Here is a 13478-nt window from a genome sequence, read left to right on the forward strand (position 1 = left end):
GTTTAATGAACCTTATTATACACAACAATTTAAGACTATTGATAAAAATAAATAAAAATAGATAAGCTACAAAATAAGACTTCTATAACGAAATATTATTTAATATATTTAAATGTCAAATATAATTATTCCATCTAACAAGCAAAATTGGTTTTTTCTAATACTGCTTTAACATTTAAAATTTTATTTTGACTAAACTTCTATCACTCTAATACTTAAAATAATTGAAATACTCCTCTAACTAAAATAACATTTCTCAATATCAAACAGTATAACAATTAAAATATAAGTAATATAATATACGTTTACTAAAAATATCTTTTTAATATCAAACATTTCAACAATTCAAATATATTAGATTTTTACCCCTTCAACATGTAATGCATTTTTAAACTTTCTTTATTCAACAATGCATAATCATCTTGTAATATTTGGAGGAAAGGACCCAATACCTCAGCACATTCTAATGGCTGTGATAGTAGTTGTTGATTTACTACCCGCATTTGTTAATTTAATGTTCAATTTTTTGACAACAATGCACCAATAGTTGTGACTTTAAAGTTATTATTGCTGATGATGACTACCCATGGTTATTAAAAGCAATCAATCATGTGATGCCACATCAGCTGCACAAGTATGGGTCTCCCTTTTGTACGACCATTGGTCTCATCTTTTTTCCGGACTGTTTTGGATATCTTGATAAAAAGAGTGTTGATGTGGATCATAGTTGATGATGTGACCCCGAAACCTCAGTTATAAGCAGGAGACTTCCTAAACAATCTGATGTAAAAAAAAAAAGATTTAAAATTTCCATGTAAAATTTTTAACTCAAAATTAAGATAATGGATCCTCTCCTACTAACTCAGCTAATCTAATCAATCAAATGATTCAATCTCTATGTAGGCCTTAAACTATGTGCATTGTGGGTGAAAGCCGTTCGTTCTGTACAAGATTGTGTGTGCGAGGTGTACCGACCTATGAGATGTAAGGTAGAATTGTGCATAATAAGCTTGTGAGCTAGAATGTGATGGGTTATTATCCTCGGGAAATCTAACAGCACAAGGAAGGTTTGTCAGGTCGAATCACGGGAATGGCAACCGTGCGAAGAATGCAATGGAGTTGCAGCATCACGTCATGGGGTCACTAGGATGCATTTCATGCGGTACAAAATATCTTTTTAAGTTTGGACAATGGGTAAGTTAAATTTCTGGGATTGAATCAGATTTTGTTGACGAGAGTGACAACCTCTTCATTTCACAACGTACATTTCACAACGTACATTAATGATTTTAATTCGTACGTAATAGTTAAACTAAAACAGTTTGTAAACATTTGGTATCTTTTGTTTGTCACTGTGATTTTAATTGGATTACTTTGTATGTGGTTCAAGAATTTATATCAAGAATTTATACACTTTGCTTCCGTAGGCTTGGACTCTTAAATCGTTGAAAAGTAGTAATTATACAAGAGGAACCCCCTTCACAAACTCGGTGACAGCCAAACGCCCGTTCAACATCTCGGCTGAGGGTGAAAATATTGAATTATTATATAGAAGAGGATGGCATGTTGTGGGATTATTTCTGGTGGTGAGGGTTGAACCAGGTGGAGTTTGCAATGTGGGTGGGTGAAAAGAGGAAGGCGTGGTTTGTCGATGACTCGCGCATGTGAGTAGTTGAATGTGGCGTGAGCGAAGAAATAGGGTTAAGTTGATATTTTGTACTAAGTCAGTCGTATATAGTATCATGGGGTGAACCTTGTGGTCATTCGGTCGTAATCATGTAAAACTATTTTCATTCGTTTAAGGTAAGGCATAAAGAGTCGATGTTTAGGTTATTGAGTCCTTATGTTCTAAAGTCCACATTTGATCCTCCGTCGAATTCAAAACCCTTTCATTCACAACTCCACCACCTTTCAAGGTGTGTGCTAATTTTGATCTTTCCAACATCCTCATCCATTTATCCACATGTCTTTCAAAACTCCATCCATTATCCAACACATCCATTTTCCATAATCTCATCCCTTTAGTCCAAACTTTTGTATAAATGGTTATCCCCCTCCATCTTCCATCCATTCCATCTCCCCATCCATTTCTACCATCTATGAGCATACAAGTCCAATTACCTTGGTTCGTTATAGCACATCTCCAAGGGATACCATGCATGGAACTAGATGCTTGAGTCCTTCCTCCATCCACCTATCACCTATCCACTATCCTCCAAATCCACTCGTCTACATCCTTATGTTCATCCCTATATCCAAACAAAAACTGAAAAAAACAAAAGATGAAAATAAAAAGTAAAGAGAAAAAATCCATCCAATGGTGAAAACCACTTCTTGTGGTGCCTTGGGTAACTACCATGATGAAAACTTAGTAAACAAGAGCCATGTGTAAATTCCCCATCTTATTGCACTCTACACTTGCGGGAAAACTTCATCCATGCCATCCTACCATCCACATCTTCCATATTCCTCATCCTTTATATCCATAAGCCTATCTAAGTCCATCCTCATTACCCATCTTTGATCTTGATTATCCAATCCATTTTTCCCTCCATCTCCTATCCATCACCCTATATAAGTCCATCCTCATTTCGTATCTTAGATCTTGACTATCCTATCCATATCCTCCACCTCATATCCCACATCCTATCCAAATCCATCCTCCATTCCTACCTATGCTCTTGATTAAACTAGGGGCAAAATAATATCTATCCTTAATAAATTTGGCCACTTTAACTACCACTACCTTAATCTCACCATCCTTAAACTAGTGAGATTATGACATGATAAATTTGGCCACTTTAACTACCACTACCTCAATTAGCTAAGTCAATAGGACATGGTCACAAGATTGCCTAGTCAAATTTTCTAAAGATCATTGTGATGGTTGTACCCTTGGGAACATTTTGAAGTAAAATTTAACAAAGGCAAAGCATAGAGGGTAACACATGTTTTTGAGTTAGCTTATAGTGATGTATTTGGGGAATGTCCTCATCCATTTCTTACTAAGGTAAGTGTGAAATCATAAATTGCACCTCATCCAATTCCACACTATAGAAGCACCTTGGCATTATGCTAATTGGAAAATTCCTTCATCTTCATGTCTTTTTGTTAATTTGTCTTACCTCATCACCCTTTTTTATCCTTTTCCCAACTTTGTTGATTGGCTAACTCTTGGATGCCTACGTGCTACAAAGACATTCATGCATTGTGATAATATCCTGTGAATCTGTAGTTTGAAGATGGCTATTGAAGTGTTATTCCCGCGACTAGTAGAGCTCATAACACTTCTTGTCGTGGCAATGGATGTTAATTTCATTCCCAGTTTTCTTACCTTGCCTTTGGAGCATCATTTTTTATCTCTAACACTTGAATAAAAAATCTCTATCATCTTGGAATGAATCTCTAAACTCTCTTATCAATCTCTAGCACTCTTGGCTCTTTTTGGTGCATCTTTCCTCTCACATTTTAAAGTTCATGCTCGAGACTCTCACCATTTTCATTCTTTAAGGATGACTTCATTCTTCTTCTTCTTCATCTAGTAAGCTCTCCACTTTGGTGTGGAAGGAGAGTTATTTTCTTCTCATTTTTATCTCCATAGCATTATTGTTATCTTGTTTATCCATTATCTTGCTTATTATTTTATCTATCAATATATCTTGGTTGTCCATGGATGTGGAAACACCAAAATAAGGGTTTGATTATGGTAGACCTCTAAAATACAACCCCAACATTTTTTTTTCTACCTTGTGTGTAGGTTGCTAAGAGTGGTCCATTGTTGGAAGCTTTATTCATGGACCAATTGTGAGATTACTTCATTTCCTTCTTTAATATATGTAATCATCTTTTACTTTCTCTATATATCTATAATCTTATCAAAACACATTAAAAACACATACTTGTTGCTTTGATTTTTTTTGTATAAAACTCCATACTCTATTTGTACAGGACACTAATGTGTCATGCTATCATCCAAAAGTTGTGCATAGAGAGCCAATAGAGGTCCTCAAAAGATATTTGTGACTCATCCCATGTTATCTAAAAGGCACCTAACAACTCTATGTTTTGTGCTCATCTTGAGTGAAGAGACCGATTAGTGAGTCCTTGAGAAGTTATAATTTTCCTATAAGAGTAGTTCACTTTTTCTCCTATACAAAAAGATATTCTCTTACTCTCATAGATAAATTTTCTAGGTTAGATAGAGATACTTACTTTGACATTAAAAAACATATAGACTTCAAGGCACTTGTTGAAAAGCAATTAGAAAATCTCATCAAGGTTTTTTGAATTGATAGTTGAGGTAAGTATAAACTACATAGAGAGATGATAGAGGTCCTCAAAAGATCTTTGTGACCCATCCCATGTTATTTAAAGGACACTCGACAACTCTATGTTTTGTGCTCATCTTGAGTGAAGAGACCAATTAGTGAGTCCCTAAGAAGTTGTTAGTTGCCTATCAGAGTAGTTTACTTTTCCCCCTCTACAGCAAAATATTGTCTTACTTTTGTAGACAAATTTTCTAGGTTCAAATAGGGATGCTTTTTGTTATATATCTATCTCATCAAAACACATTAAAAACACATACTTGTTTCTTTGAATTTTCTATACAAAATCCTATACTCTATCTGCACAAAACATAGAGCTATCAAGTGCCCTTTAGATAACATGGGATGGGTCACAAAGATCTTTTGAGGACCTCTATCATCTCTCTATGCGTAGTTTATGGATGATAGCTTGACACATTAGCATTTTGTACAAATAGAATACAAATTTTTGTATAGAAAATTCAAAGAAACAATTATGTATTTTTAATGTGTTTGTAAGGTCTTTGTGTTGCATATTTTCTCTATTATTACTTATAACAATTAAATATAAGCAATAAAACATATATGTAACAAAAATAACTTTTTAAATTACCTTGTTATATATAAAAAAGCTTATTCAATATGAAACATTTGAACAATTCAAATATATTAAATATTTACCCCTTTAACATGTCATGAATTTCTAAGCTCTCTTTATTCAACAACGCATATTCAACTTTCAACACCTACCAGCCAAATTGATCACATGATTCAATCTCTTATGTAGACTGGCCTTAGACTATGTGCTGTGTCTGAAATCCGTCTGTTTTGAATAAGATTCTGTGTGCGAGGTGTAACGACTTATTAGATGTAAGGTAGAATTGTAGTTTAATAAGACGTGGGCTTATGAACTAGAATGTCAAGGGGTTATTATCCCAGGAAAATCCGACTACAGAAAGGTCGAAAGGTTGAATCACGGGAATGTCCAATGGGAGTAGACAACTGTCCAAAGGATGCAATGGAGTTGTAACGTTACATCACGGTAGAAGCAGGAAAGGGGTTACTAGGATGCATTTTATACGGTGGACAGGTGCAACTTCTCAGTTTTGACAATGGGTAAGTTAAATTTCTGGAATTGAATCAGATTTGGTTGACAAGAGTGACAGCCTCTTGAAGTAACAAAGTACAGTAAAACAGTTAACATTTTTACATTTTGTTTGTCACCGTTGTTCTGGTTGGGAGAAAGTATTTAACAGTCTTACATCTTAATTTCATTTATCTTGAATTTCTAAACTGTCGGTTATTAAGAAGTCTTTTTTTTAGATTACATTTTATGTGATTTGAGAGTTTAAATCTTTGGCAGCTTCTCCGTAGATACAGCAAATTGGGAGGAATCATTATGTCATAATCATCTTAATCATTATGAATGATAATGAATAATATCTTTTGCACAGCTAAATGAATACATATTTGTCTAAAAAAAAATGTTTGAACCGATATCTATATATTAATGCTTTTATAATAAATTTTAACTATAACTATCACGTTGTACAATTTTTTTTTTTTTAATATTTGAAACTTATCTACTAAATACACAAATAAATACATGTAAAATATTATCATAAACTTTTAATTATCATTTATAATTTATTTAATAAGCATAATTGAAAGTCTAGATGTACAAAGAGTGAGGGAATAGTAAAACGTGAATGATTACAAGATGCTTTTCCTAATTTATGAGATCTTCAATCATGAAGAAAACCTACTCCAAATAATATAACGTTTTACTGATCTGAATTATGGATTCGGATGAGAACACCTGAGTGAGAACCTACGGTATTGTGGATTTGCTAACACAAACAAGGTAAACACAAAATTGAAGCAAGCCAAAAAGCAATCTATTCAATTCGAAAATCCATATAACAGTTCATGAAATTCCAAGGGTCACCGAACCCCCTTGAGAATCAAAACTCAACAGTCATATTTATTTATTACATAATAAAATGTAAAACTACGAAATTTAAAAAAAAACACTATATCAAATTTTATCTTAACTTTGATTAGACCTAATTTTCTATCAAGACTCAAAATTGTGAACGTTTAACTCGTTGGAAAGATCTCCAAGAGTTGAAGACGAAGTCATGAACGAAACAACGCCTACAACAACGTTCTAAAAGACCGACCAAAATTTCAAGGACTGAAATTTTGGTCGAAGGTATCGAATATTCATTTCTTGAGAATTCTGTTTTATACAGTAATAATTCTTCTGAAAGATTTTACAAGATTCCATCAGCCCTCCCATTGTATGTTCCACGTATAAGGCTGTATTTGAGCCATTGTCTTTTCTTGCAAATTTAGTTTCCTTGTCGATCTACCTATAGCCCAGTATATTACAGATTTTAAACTTGGGCATTTTCATTTACAGACTTTTTCTTCTGTACACCTGGACTCTTGAAACCGTAGAAAAAGAAGTAATTATACAAGAGGACCCCCCTTGACATATTCTGTCACGGCCAACGCCGCCAGGCCAAGCATGGCCAAACGCCCGTTTAACATCTCTGCTGACGATGAAAATATTGCCTGGGATTTGCTCTCCGCCGATGTTCCATTAAACATGGGCACCAATGACGCAACCGACAACATTACTGCGCTATAAACAAACCACGTCAGCCCTCCACTGGTGAGCTGAGTCACCAGATCTTCACCGCTGGCTAACTCAACTGCAACCGCCGAAACAAACCCCACCATGGCCAGCCTTCCATTGATGGTCTCTGGTGCTGGTCCTGAGAACGCGAACACGTCACCAAACTTCGTGCTAGTCTGCGTTAACGCAATTAATAATGACACGTCAGATTCGGTGAAATTCCACGTCACGTGTATTCCTGTACTGGAGTAATTGAGCATCGGGCAAAGCACGTACCTTTTTTGGGGTCACTGGAACCGCGGAGCTTCTGGTTGGAGATTGTCCGGACGGTGTGGAAGTAAAAGAAGAAGGAATGCCGTTTATATGGGAGGCTTCTTTACCCTCGGAATCCTCCTTCGAACATAATAAACAGATTAGCGAAATTTCAGACAAGAATTAATATGCAGTGAATTGGAAACTTATAGTGATCGGATGAAAGAGCAAACCTCTGCGTTGCACTTGACTCGAAGGTTTTTGAGTGGTGCCCTGTTGACATGACCCATGAAGCTCTTTTGAGTTGCTTCGCATTTGAACAGTGCAGAAGATTTCATCGTCATTGAAGCCATTGCTGCCATTAATGATAGTCTTGAGGAGATTCCAAGATAGTTTCACTGACACTGTGAATGAGTTATGCACGCCTTCGCTTTTAATGCTGACATTCTCTTTATTCAGTTACTTTATAGAAGAGGATGGTACGTTCTCGGGTTTTTTAGGACGGTGAAAGTGAAGCCATGTGGAGTTTTCAATGTGGGTCGGTGAAAAGAGGATGACGTGGTTTCTCCATGACCCGCACACGTGTGCAGAAGAATGTAGGGTGAGCGGAGAAACGCCTCATTTCACAATTAACTTCATTGGAGTGTTGCCCGATTACTTGCAAGTGTCTATCAAGTGTCTATGTGACATATGGAATGCATTTGAATAACAGTTTCATGTCATTTAGTAATTAAATTGAAAATTATATGTTATTGGTTTTGTAATTTTCAATTTAATTAATAGCTAGTATTTGTATTAAAAGGAGGTGTAATGATATATTGTAGCTTGAAAAAGATATGTAGAATTGTTTTTTTTTCTTCGTAAATTTGGTTAAAAAATAGAATAGAAAAATAAAATAATATAAAATAACCATTAATGTTGATAGAATGATCATGAAAATTAATAAAAAATAAAGATTAAAAAATTCTTAATGTTGATAGAGTAACCATCAATCTACAAGTCATCACTTTTTTCACTTAATAAACTATCCTCTGTATGCAGTAGGGAGGGAACTATATATGGTATCCTTGTATCAAGTTGATAGGGGATCAAACCCATGGCAGTTTTAGATGATCATGTTGAAGAATGGAAACTTTGATGTCAATTCGACACTGCACCCAGACGATGGTAAAATATAGTACCCTATTAGAACAAATAAAAATTTTCTCCTATTTTGGCAAGGGCTGCATGAATCAACCCCTTGTGAATTTAACAAGGTGCAATGTGGCTCGTGCTCCTAGCTCAAAATTTCCATGAATTTTGCACGCACCCACAAGAGCCCCCCACATGCTAGCATCAGGCTTAAATGACATTCTGTTAATAAGGTCCTCTACTTAATTCAAAAGTCCACAACGGCTGACAAGATGAACCATGTTCATTTAATGATCTATTCTCGGTTCTATACAGTGACCTTGACTCATAGACTCAAAGTACAAACGACCTTCATCAACTATGTCAGCATGACTACATGCAAACAAAACAATGACAAAAGTGGTGCAATCTAGCTTAATATATTGATGTTGCATTTTTTCAAAGAGTTGAAGAGAACTCAGGCCATAACCATGGTGAGCATGGATTGCAATATAGAATTCCATAAAATCACATTGTTCTGGGCAATTTCCTCAAATACTTGGCATGCATTCTATATCTTTCCACATTTAGAGTACATATCAAGAATTTAACAATTTAACTCCTTACAAAGACACTTTTCTCGAATCCAACTTTCAGAATATAGGTATGCATTTGTTCCCCATTTTCCAAAGATGCAAGACTGACAGAAATATTGACAAGGCCAGTGAAAGTAGTAGCATCCGGTTTGATGCTATTCAATTGCGTTTGACAGAACAATATCAAGAAATTCTCGGCATAGCCGTTGTGAGCATACCCTGCATCATTATGGAGTAAGAGACAAGATTTTGAGTATGCAATTTTTGAAACAGTTGTGTGTCACATATTCTACCACATTTCATATACATATTTCTATGTGCACAACGAACAAAGACATTTAATCCAAATCCAAATTCACTTGTAATAATGTTGGAATGAATCTGTTCGCCAAAGCTCACAGTTTGTAGGCCTGAAAAAAAGCAACAAGAACACAAAGAAAGCTAACACGGTCTACCTTAATGCCTACCCTTTGCATATGGCAAAGCAATTCCTACAACCTCCAATCCATGCTTATTCTGCCTGTATCTAGAAATCATTGCATTCCATAAAACTACATTCCTTTCGAGCAATGTGTCAAACATATTGCGTGCATACTCAATTCTGCCACATTCCGCACAAGCGTCTAAGAATATAGCATATGTTGCCTCATTTGGCTTGAGACCAGCTAGCTTCATTTCACTGAGCATATATAAAGCTTCCTTGCTATGGCCCTGACGCTCATATCCTGCAATCAGAGCAGTCCATGAAACCAAGTCTTGTTGATGCATTTCGTCAAACATTTGGCAGGCATTCTCAAAATTCCCACATTTTGCATACATATCAACAAGAGAATTTTGTAAAATCATATTTGAAATCAATCCATACTTGATAATGCATCCATGAACCTGTCTACCCTGTTACAACACCAAAATATCAGCGCAAGCATCCACAAACCTAGCGAAACTGAACTTTGTCATCATTCTACTTTCTTTATGCATTTGTTGAAAACGCTTGAGCGCTTCCTCGACATTCTCATTTCTTAGATAGCTTAAAATCATAACATTCCAGGAGATGCAAACTCTATCGGTTATTTTGTCAAACAATTTACATGCAAATCCCACACCACCTCTTCTGGCATAATCCAAAATCATAATGTTCCAAAAAAATATAATTTCATTTGCACATTTTGTCGAACACTGTAAGTGCGTTCTCCAAATTTCCACATTTAGCATACATATCAATGAGACGATTCAATGAAAAAACCGGTAGCTCAAATCCACCTTTTATTATATAGGTTTGAGCCATATTGCCCTTTCCAAGGTCCTTCGTATCTAAACACCTTCTCAATAATCTGGCAAATGTAGGCTGACATGGTTGATGATGCGTACCCAATGCTTTATAGATGTGTAGAGAATATTGTAATGGAGTTACTCCATTCATAATAGAAATATATGTTAACTCACTGGTACGCACTGTTTAGGTTGAGCTGAAAATGTTTTTCTGCTTTTCAAGCAAAGTTTCCATTGACTGTTTGTAGAATTAGATGTAATCGCTCCTCTTATTGTATCTATCTATTTTACCAATTTATCCCCAATTCATCATTGGAAGCTACTATTTCTTGGCATAAAATTTGGGCTATCGTAACGGTTAATTATAAAATCGACGGTGTAAAACGCGCAACTAACACACATGTTAGTCAATCTGTACTGTCGTTTTGGAGCCAGAATAGACGCATCCTAAAATTTGTGCAACGAAATGACAAAGAATCTCGCCCCTTTCACATGAAGGCAGACAACAATTCATTTATTTTATTATTATTAATTTTATAATTTTTTTATTTTATTTTTTTTTAAATAAAAATATTTCTAATTTTCTTTATTGTTTTTTTTTTGATCGGTAATTGGCCGAAGCCTGAATAGACAGTAGGGGACCCCATCCCCATTACATGTATTTGAATTATTATTATTATTATTATGTTTGATTAGATTGACCCCAAGACCTTCCCCATCCTATGGAAGGCCAAGAGTCACAGCTTAGAATTCCACTTCAGATGTCCCTATTGAGAATTGAACTTGAGTCTCCACAGTGAGAACCCAGTGTTTTAACCAGTTAAGCGGAACCCCTTGGACTAATTTTCTTTAGTGTTATTAGCTATAAGAATGGTGCAAAAAATATATTTAAAAAAAATATTAAATAATAAATTGTCATGATAAGCATATACTTCCTAAAAATTGACTTAATTAAAGTAAGTATCTAAATTCATATTTAAAATATTATGATAATTTTGAGTTTATAGACGTAATTGGTAATAATCTTAATTTTGTATATATAATTGATGATTATGTTGATTTTGTAAATGCAATTGATAATGATCACTTTTGAAATCTTAATCAAAAAACAAGAAGGAATATAGCTTTTTCTAGAAGTATAACATATAATTTTTTTCTAGTAAAATTATGCTAAAATATTCATTCAATAGAATAGTAATGCTCCTACGAAAAAAAATTGTTCATTCTTTTAAACAAAAATTTAAATTGGTTTAATTGGAAAGCTACTATCATCAATACCAATTCTAAAAATTAATTAAGGGTTTTCAATTATCAATTTCATGATGTTTCTAAAATTTAATCACTTTAAAGAAATTAAGATTATGTCAAAAGTATTTCCATATTTATAAATATCGATAATATAGTATCAAAATTTTTATTTTTAAAATATCTATTTGTTTCTTTTACATTCAATTATCAATTCCGTGATATTTCTATAGTTTAATTATTTAAAATAAATTAAGATTATATCAAAATCTTTTTATATTTATAAATATGAAATAGTAATAAAATTAATGAATGAGAATAGATATGTTTTTATATTTTCAATTCTATGATGCTTCTAAAATTTAATTACTTAAAAAGAATTAAAATTATGTCAATACTATCTTTTCATATTAATAAATATAAAAAATAAATAAATTATTTTTTAAAAATATCTATTTGTTGCCTTTAAATTTAGTTTTCCTTTCACCGCCCAGGAGCCCATTTCCTAGGAGCCGCTGCAGGAGCCCGCTATGCCGCCTAACTAGCTCTGCCCCGCCGCCGTGCCAACCGCAGCTTCGCCATCCATAGTCGTTGCCGACCGCTTGCTGCTGCTTCTGGCATCCACCTACCACCTGCCTAGCCAACTCTGCTCCAGCCGACAAGCTCCGCTCCGCCTAGGCACCACCAGAGGGGTTTTTTTTTCTCTTGGAAGCCTTTTGATAAGGGGTAGTTTTTTCATCATAACTCAGGCAAACTGAGTCGGATTTTCAAAAACGAATAGGCGTTGGAAAACTGTTTCTAAGCTCTCTTCAGATCTAGAGGTTTGTTCTTCTATTTTTTCTATTTTCATGTCTTTTATTGAAGTCAATGTCATAATTTGTTTTTTGCACTCATTGAGGCATATCTTGAGCATCTAGACTCCGTTTTTGGCACACGAGATATCGTTAGAAAGCTGGTTTTGTGCACTTTACAGTGGTATGGGTCTTCTTTCCAAATTCTGATCCAGATACATTTTATTCAGTGTTTTTCATTTATGCACTTTGGTGAATATCTTGGATGTTTTTAGCTCCTAGGATCCATTTCTTTGTGTGGGATGACTCATCTTTGGCTATTATTTCTGTATTTCCAACCTTTTGTCTTCTTTGAGAATTGCATACATCATTTTGTAAGCTTTTACTTTTTTGCAAATACATTGAGATAAAGTACCATTAAGCCTTGCATGCTTGGGATCTTGCACATCTTTTGCCTTATTGTACACGCACTACATTATAAAGTGCCATGGGGGGCTTTGATGTTTGCCTTGGTTTGCCATCTACCTTTTTCATGTGAGTGTTCCTTCCATGATATTAGTCTCATGATGTGTGTCAAGTGAGTGTTCCTTCCACGACACTAGCCTTTATATGTGTTTGTACTTTCTGTTGCACTCTTGTTGTTCTTGGTTCTTCGTCATGCAGTTTTTCTTGGCATCTAGTTTCAGTGTACCTGTCACCTCTCCCTTGTTAGCATTATGGGGGGGTTTCTCCCGTTGGTTGTTGGTTCTAATGCTTCCTTGGTTCGTTGGAGTGAGTTATGTATTCAGTATTTGTTCCTATGTACTAGGTGGATGTAGTGGCTGGTTACTTATGCATTTCGCTGAGATGGATCATTTCCCATATGGACACTCTTCCATTCCTATTTTTGGAGGCAACCTTCCATCTTTGATTGATCATCCCTTCAGACTTTGGTGGTTTTTGCCATCTGTATCTACGAGTTTGGTTGTTTTCCTTTGTTTTCCATCTGATTTGAGTAGTGTTATTTGAGGGAACTCATGCAGATTACAGTCTTCTCTACTTGATCATCTTATATTTTCAGTGGAGGTTCTTGAGATCAACAATTATTCTTTGAAAGTGTTTGCAGCTTCTTCATGCTTCTGTGATTCTTCTACTCTTCATTTGTTCCTATCTTTTGGAACATTCATGTTTGGAGGCTTCTTCATTCCTTCACTTGTATTTCATCTCTTTTTGGAGTAGAGATTTTTCTCATGATATTTTCTCTATTTCTTCGCTTTACATAGATTTT

The 13478-nt window shown here is 34.8% G+C and overlaps 1 protein-coding gene across 1 annotated transcript; it reads right to left on the minus strand.

Moving 5' to 3' along the window:
- Positions 1–6505: 6505 nt before the first annotated feature.
- On the minus strand, positions 6506–7647 carry LOC131071769 (early light-induced protein, chloroplastic). Its single transcript, XM_058007723.2, has 3 exons — positions 7434–7647; positions 7225–7341; positions 6506–7124 (listed from the first exon to the last, which is right to left on the minus strand). The coding sequence occupies exons 1-3, from the start codon at positions 7560–7562 to the stop codon at positions 6780–6782; spliced, it is 591 nt and encodes a 196-aa protein (XP_057863706.2). The 5' UTR covers positions 7563–7647; the 3' UTR covers positions 6506–6779.
- Positions 7648–13478: the final 5831 nt, after the last annotated feature.

The sequence above is a fragment of the Cryptomeria japonica genome, chromosome 8 (genome assembly GCF_030272615.1).
Source record: "Cryptomeria japonica chromosome 8, Sugi_1.0, whole genome shotgun sequence".
Lineage (NCBI taxonomy): Eukaryota > Viridiplantae > Streptophyta > Pinopsida > Cupressales > Cupressaceae > Cryptomeria > Cryptomeria japonica.

Excerpts from the sequence above, each read along its gene's own strand:
- LOC131071769 (XM_058007723.2), bottom strand. The coding sequence starts at position 7,562 with ATGGCAGCAATGGCTTCAATGACGATGAAATCTTCTGCACTGTTCAAA. Across the intron at positions 7,342-7,433 it reads GAGTCAAGTGCAACGCAGAG|GAGGATTCCGAGGGTAAAGA; the intron begins GTTTGCTCTTTC and ends TTATGTTCGAAG. Across the intron at positions 7,125-7,224 it reads TTCCAGTGACCCCAAAAAAG|ACTAGCACGAAGTTTGGTGA; the intron begins GTACGTGCTTTG and ends GCGTTAACGCAG.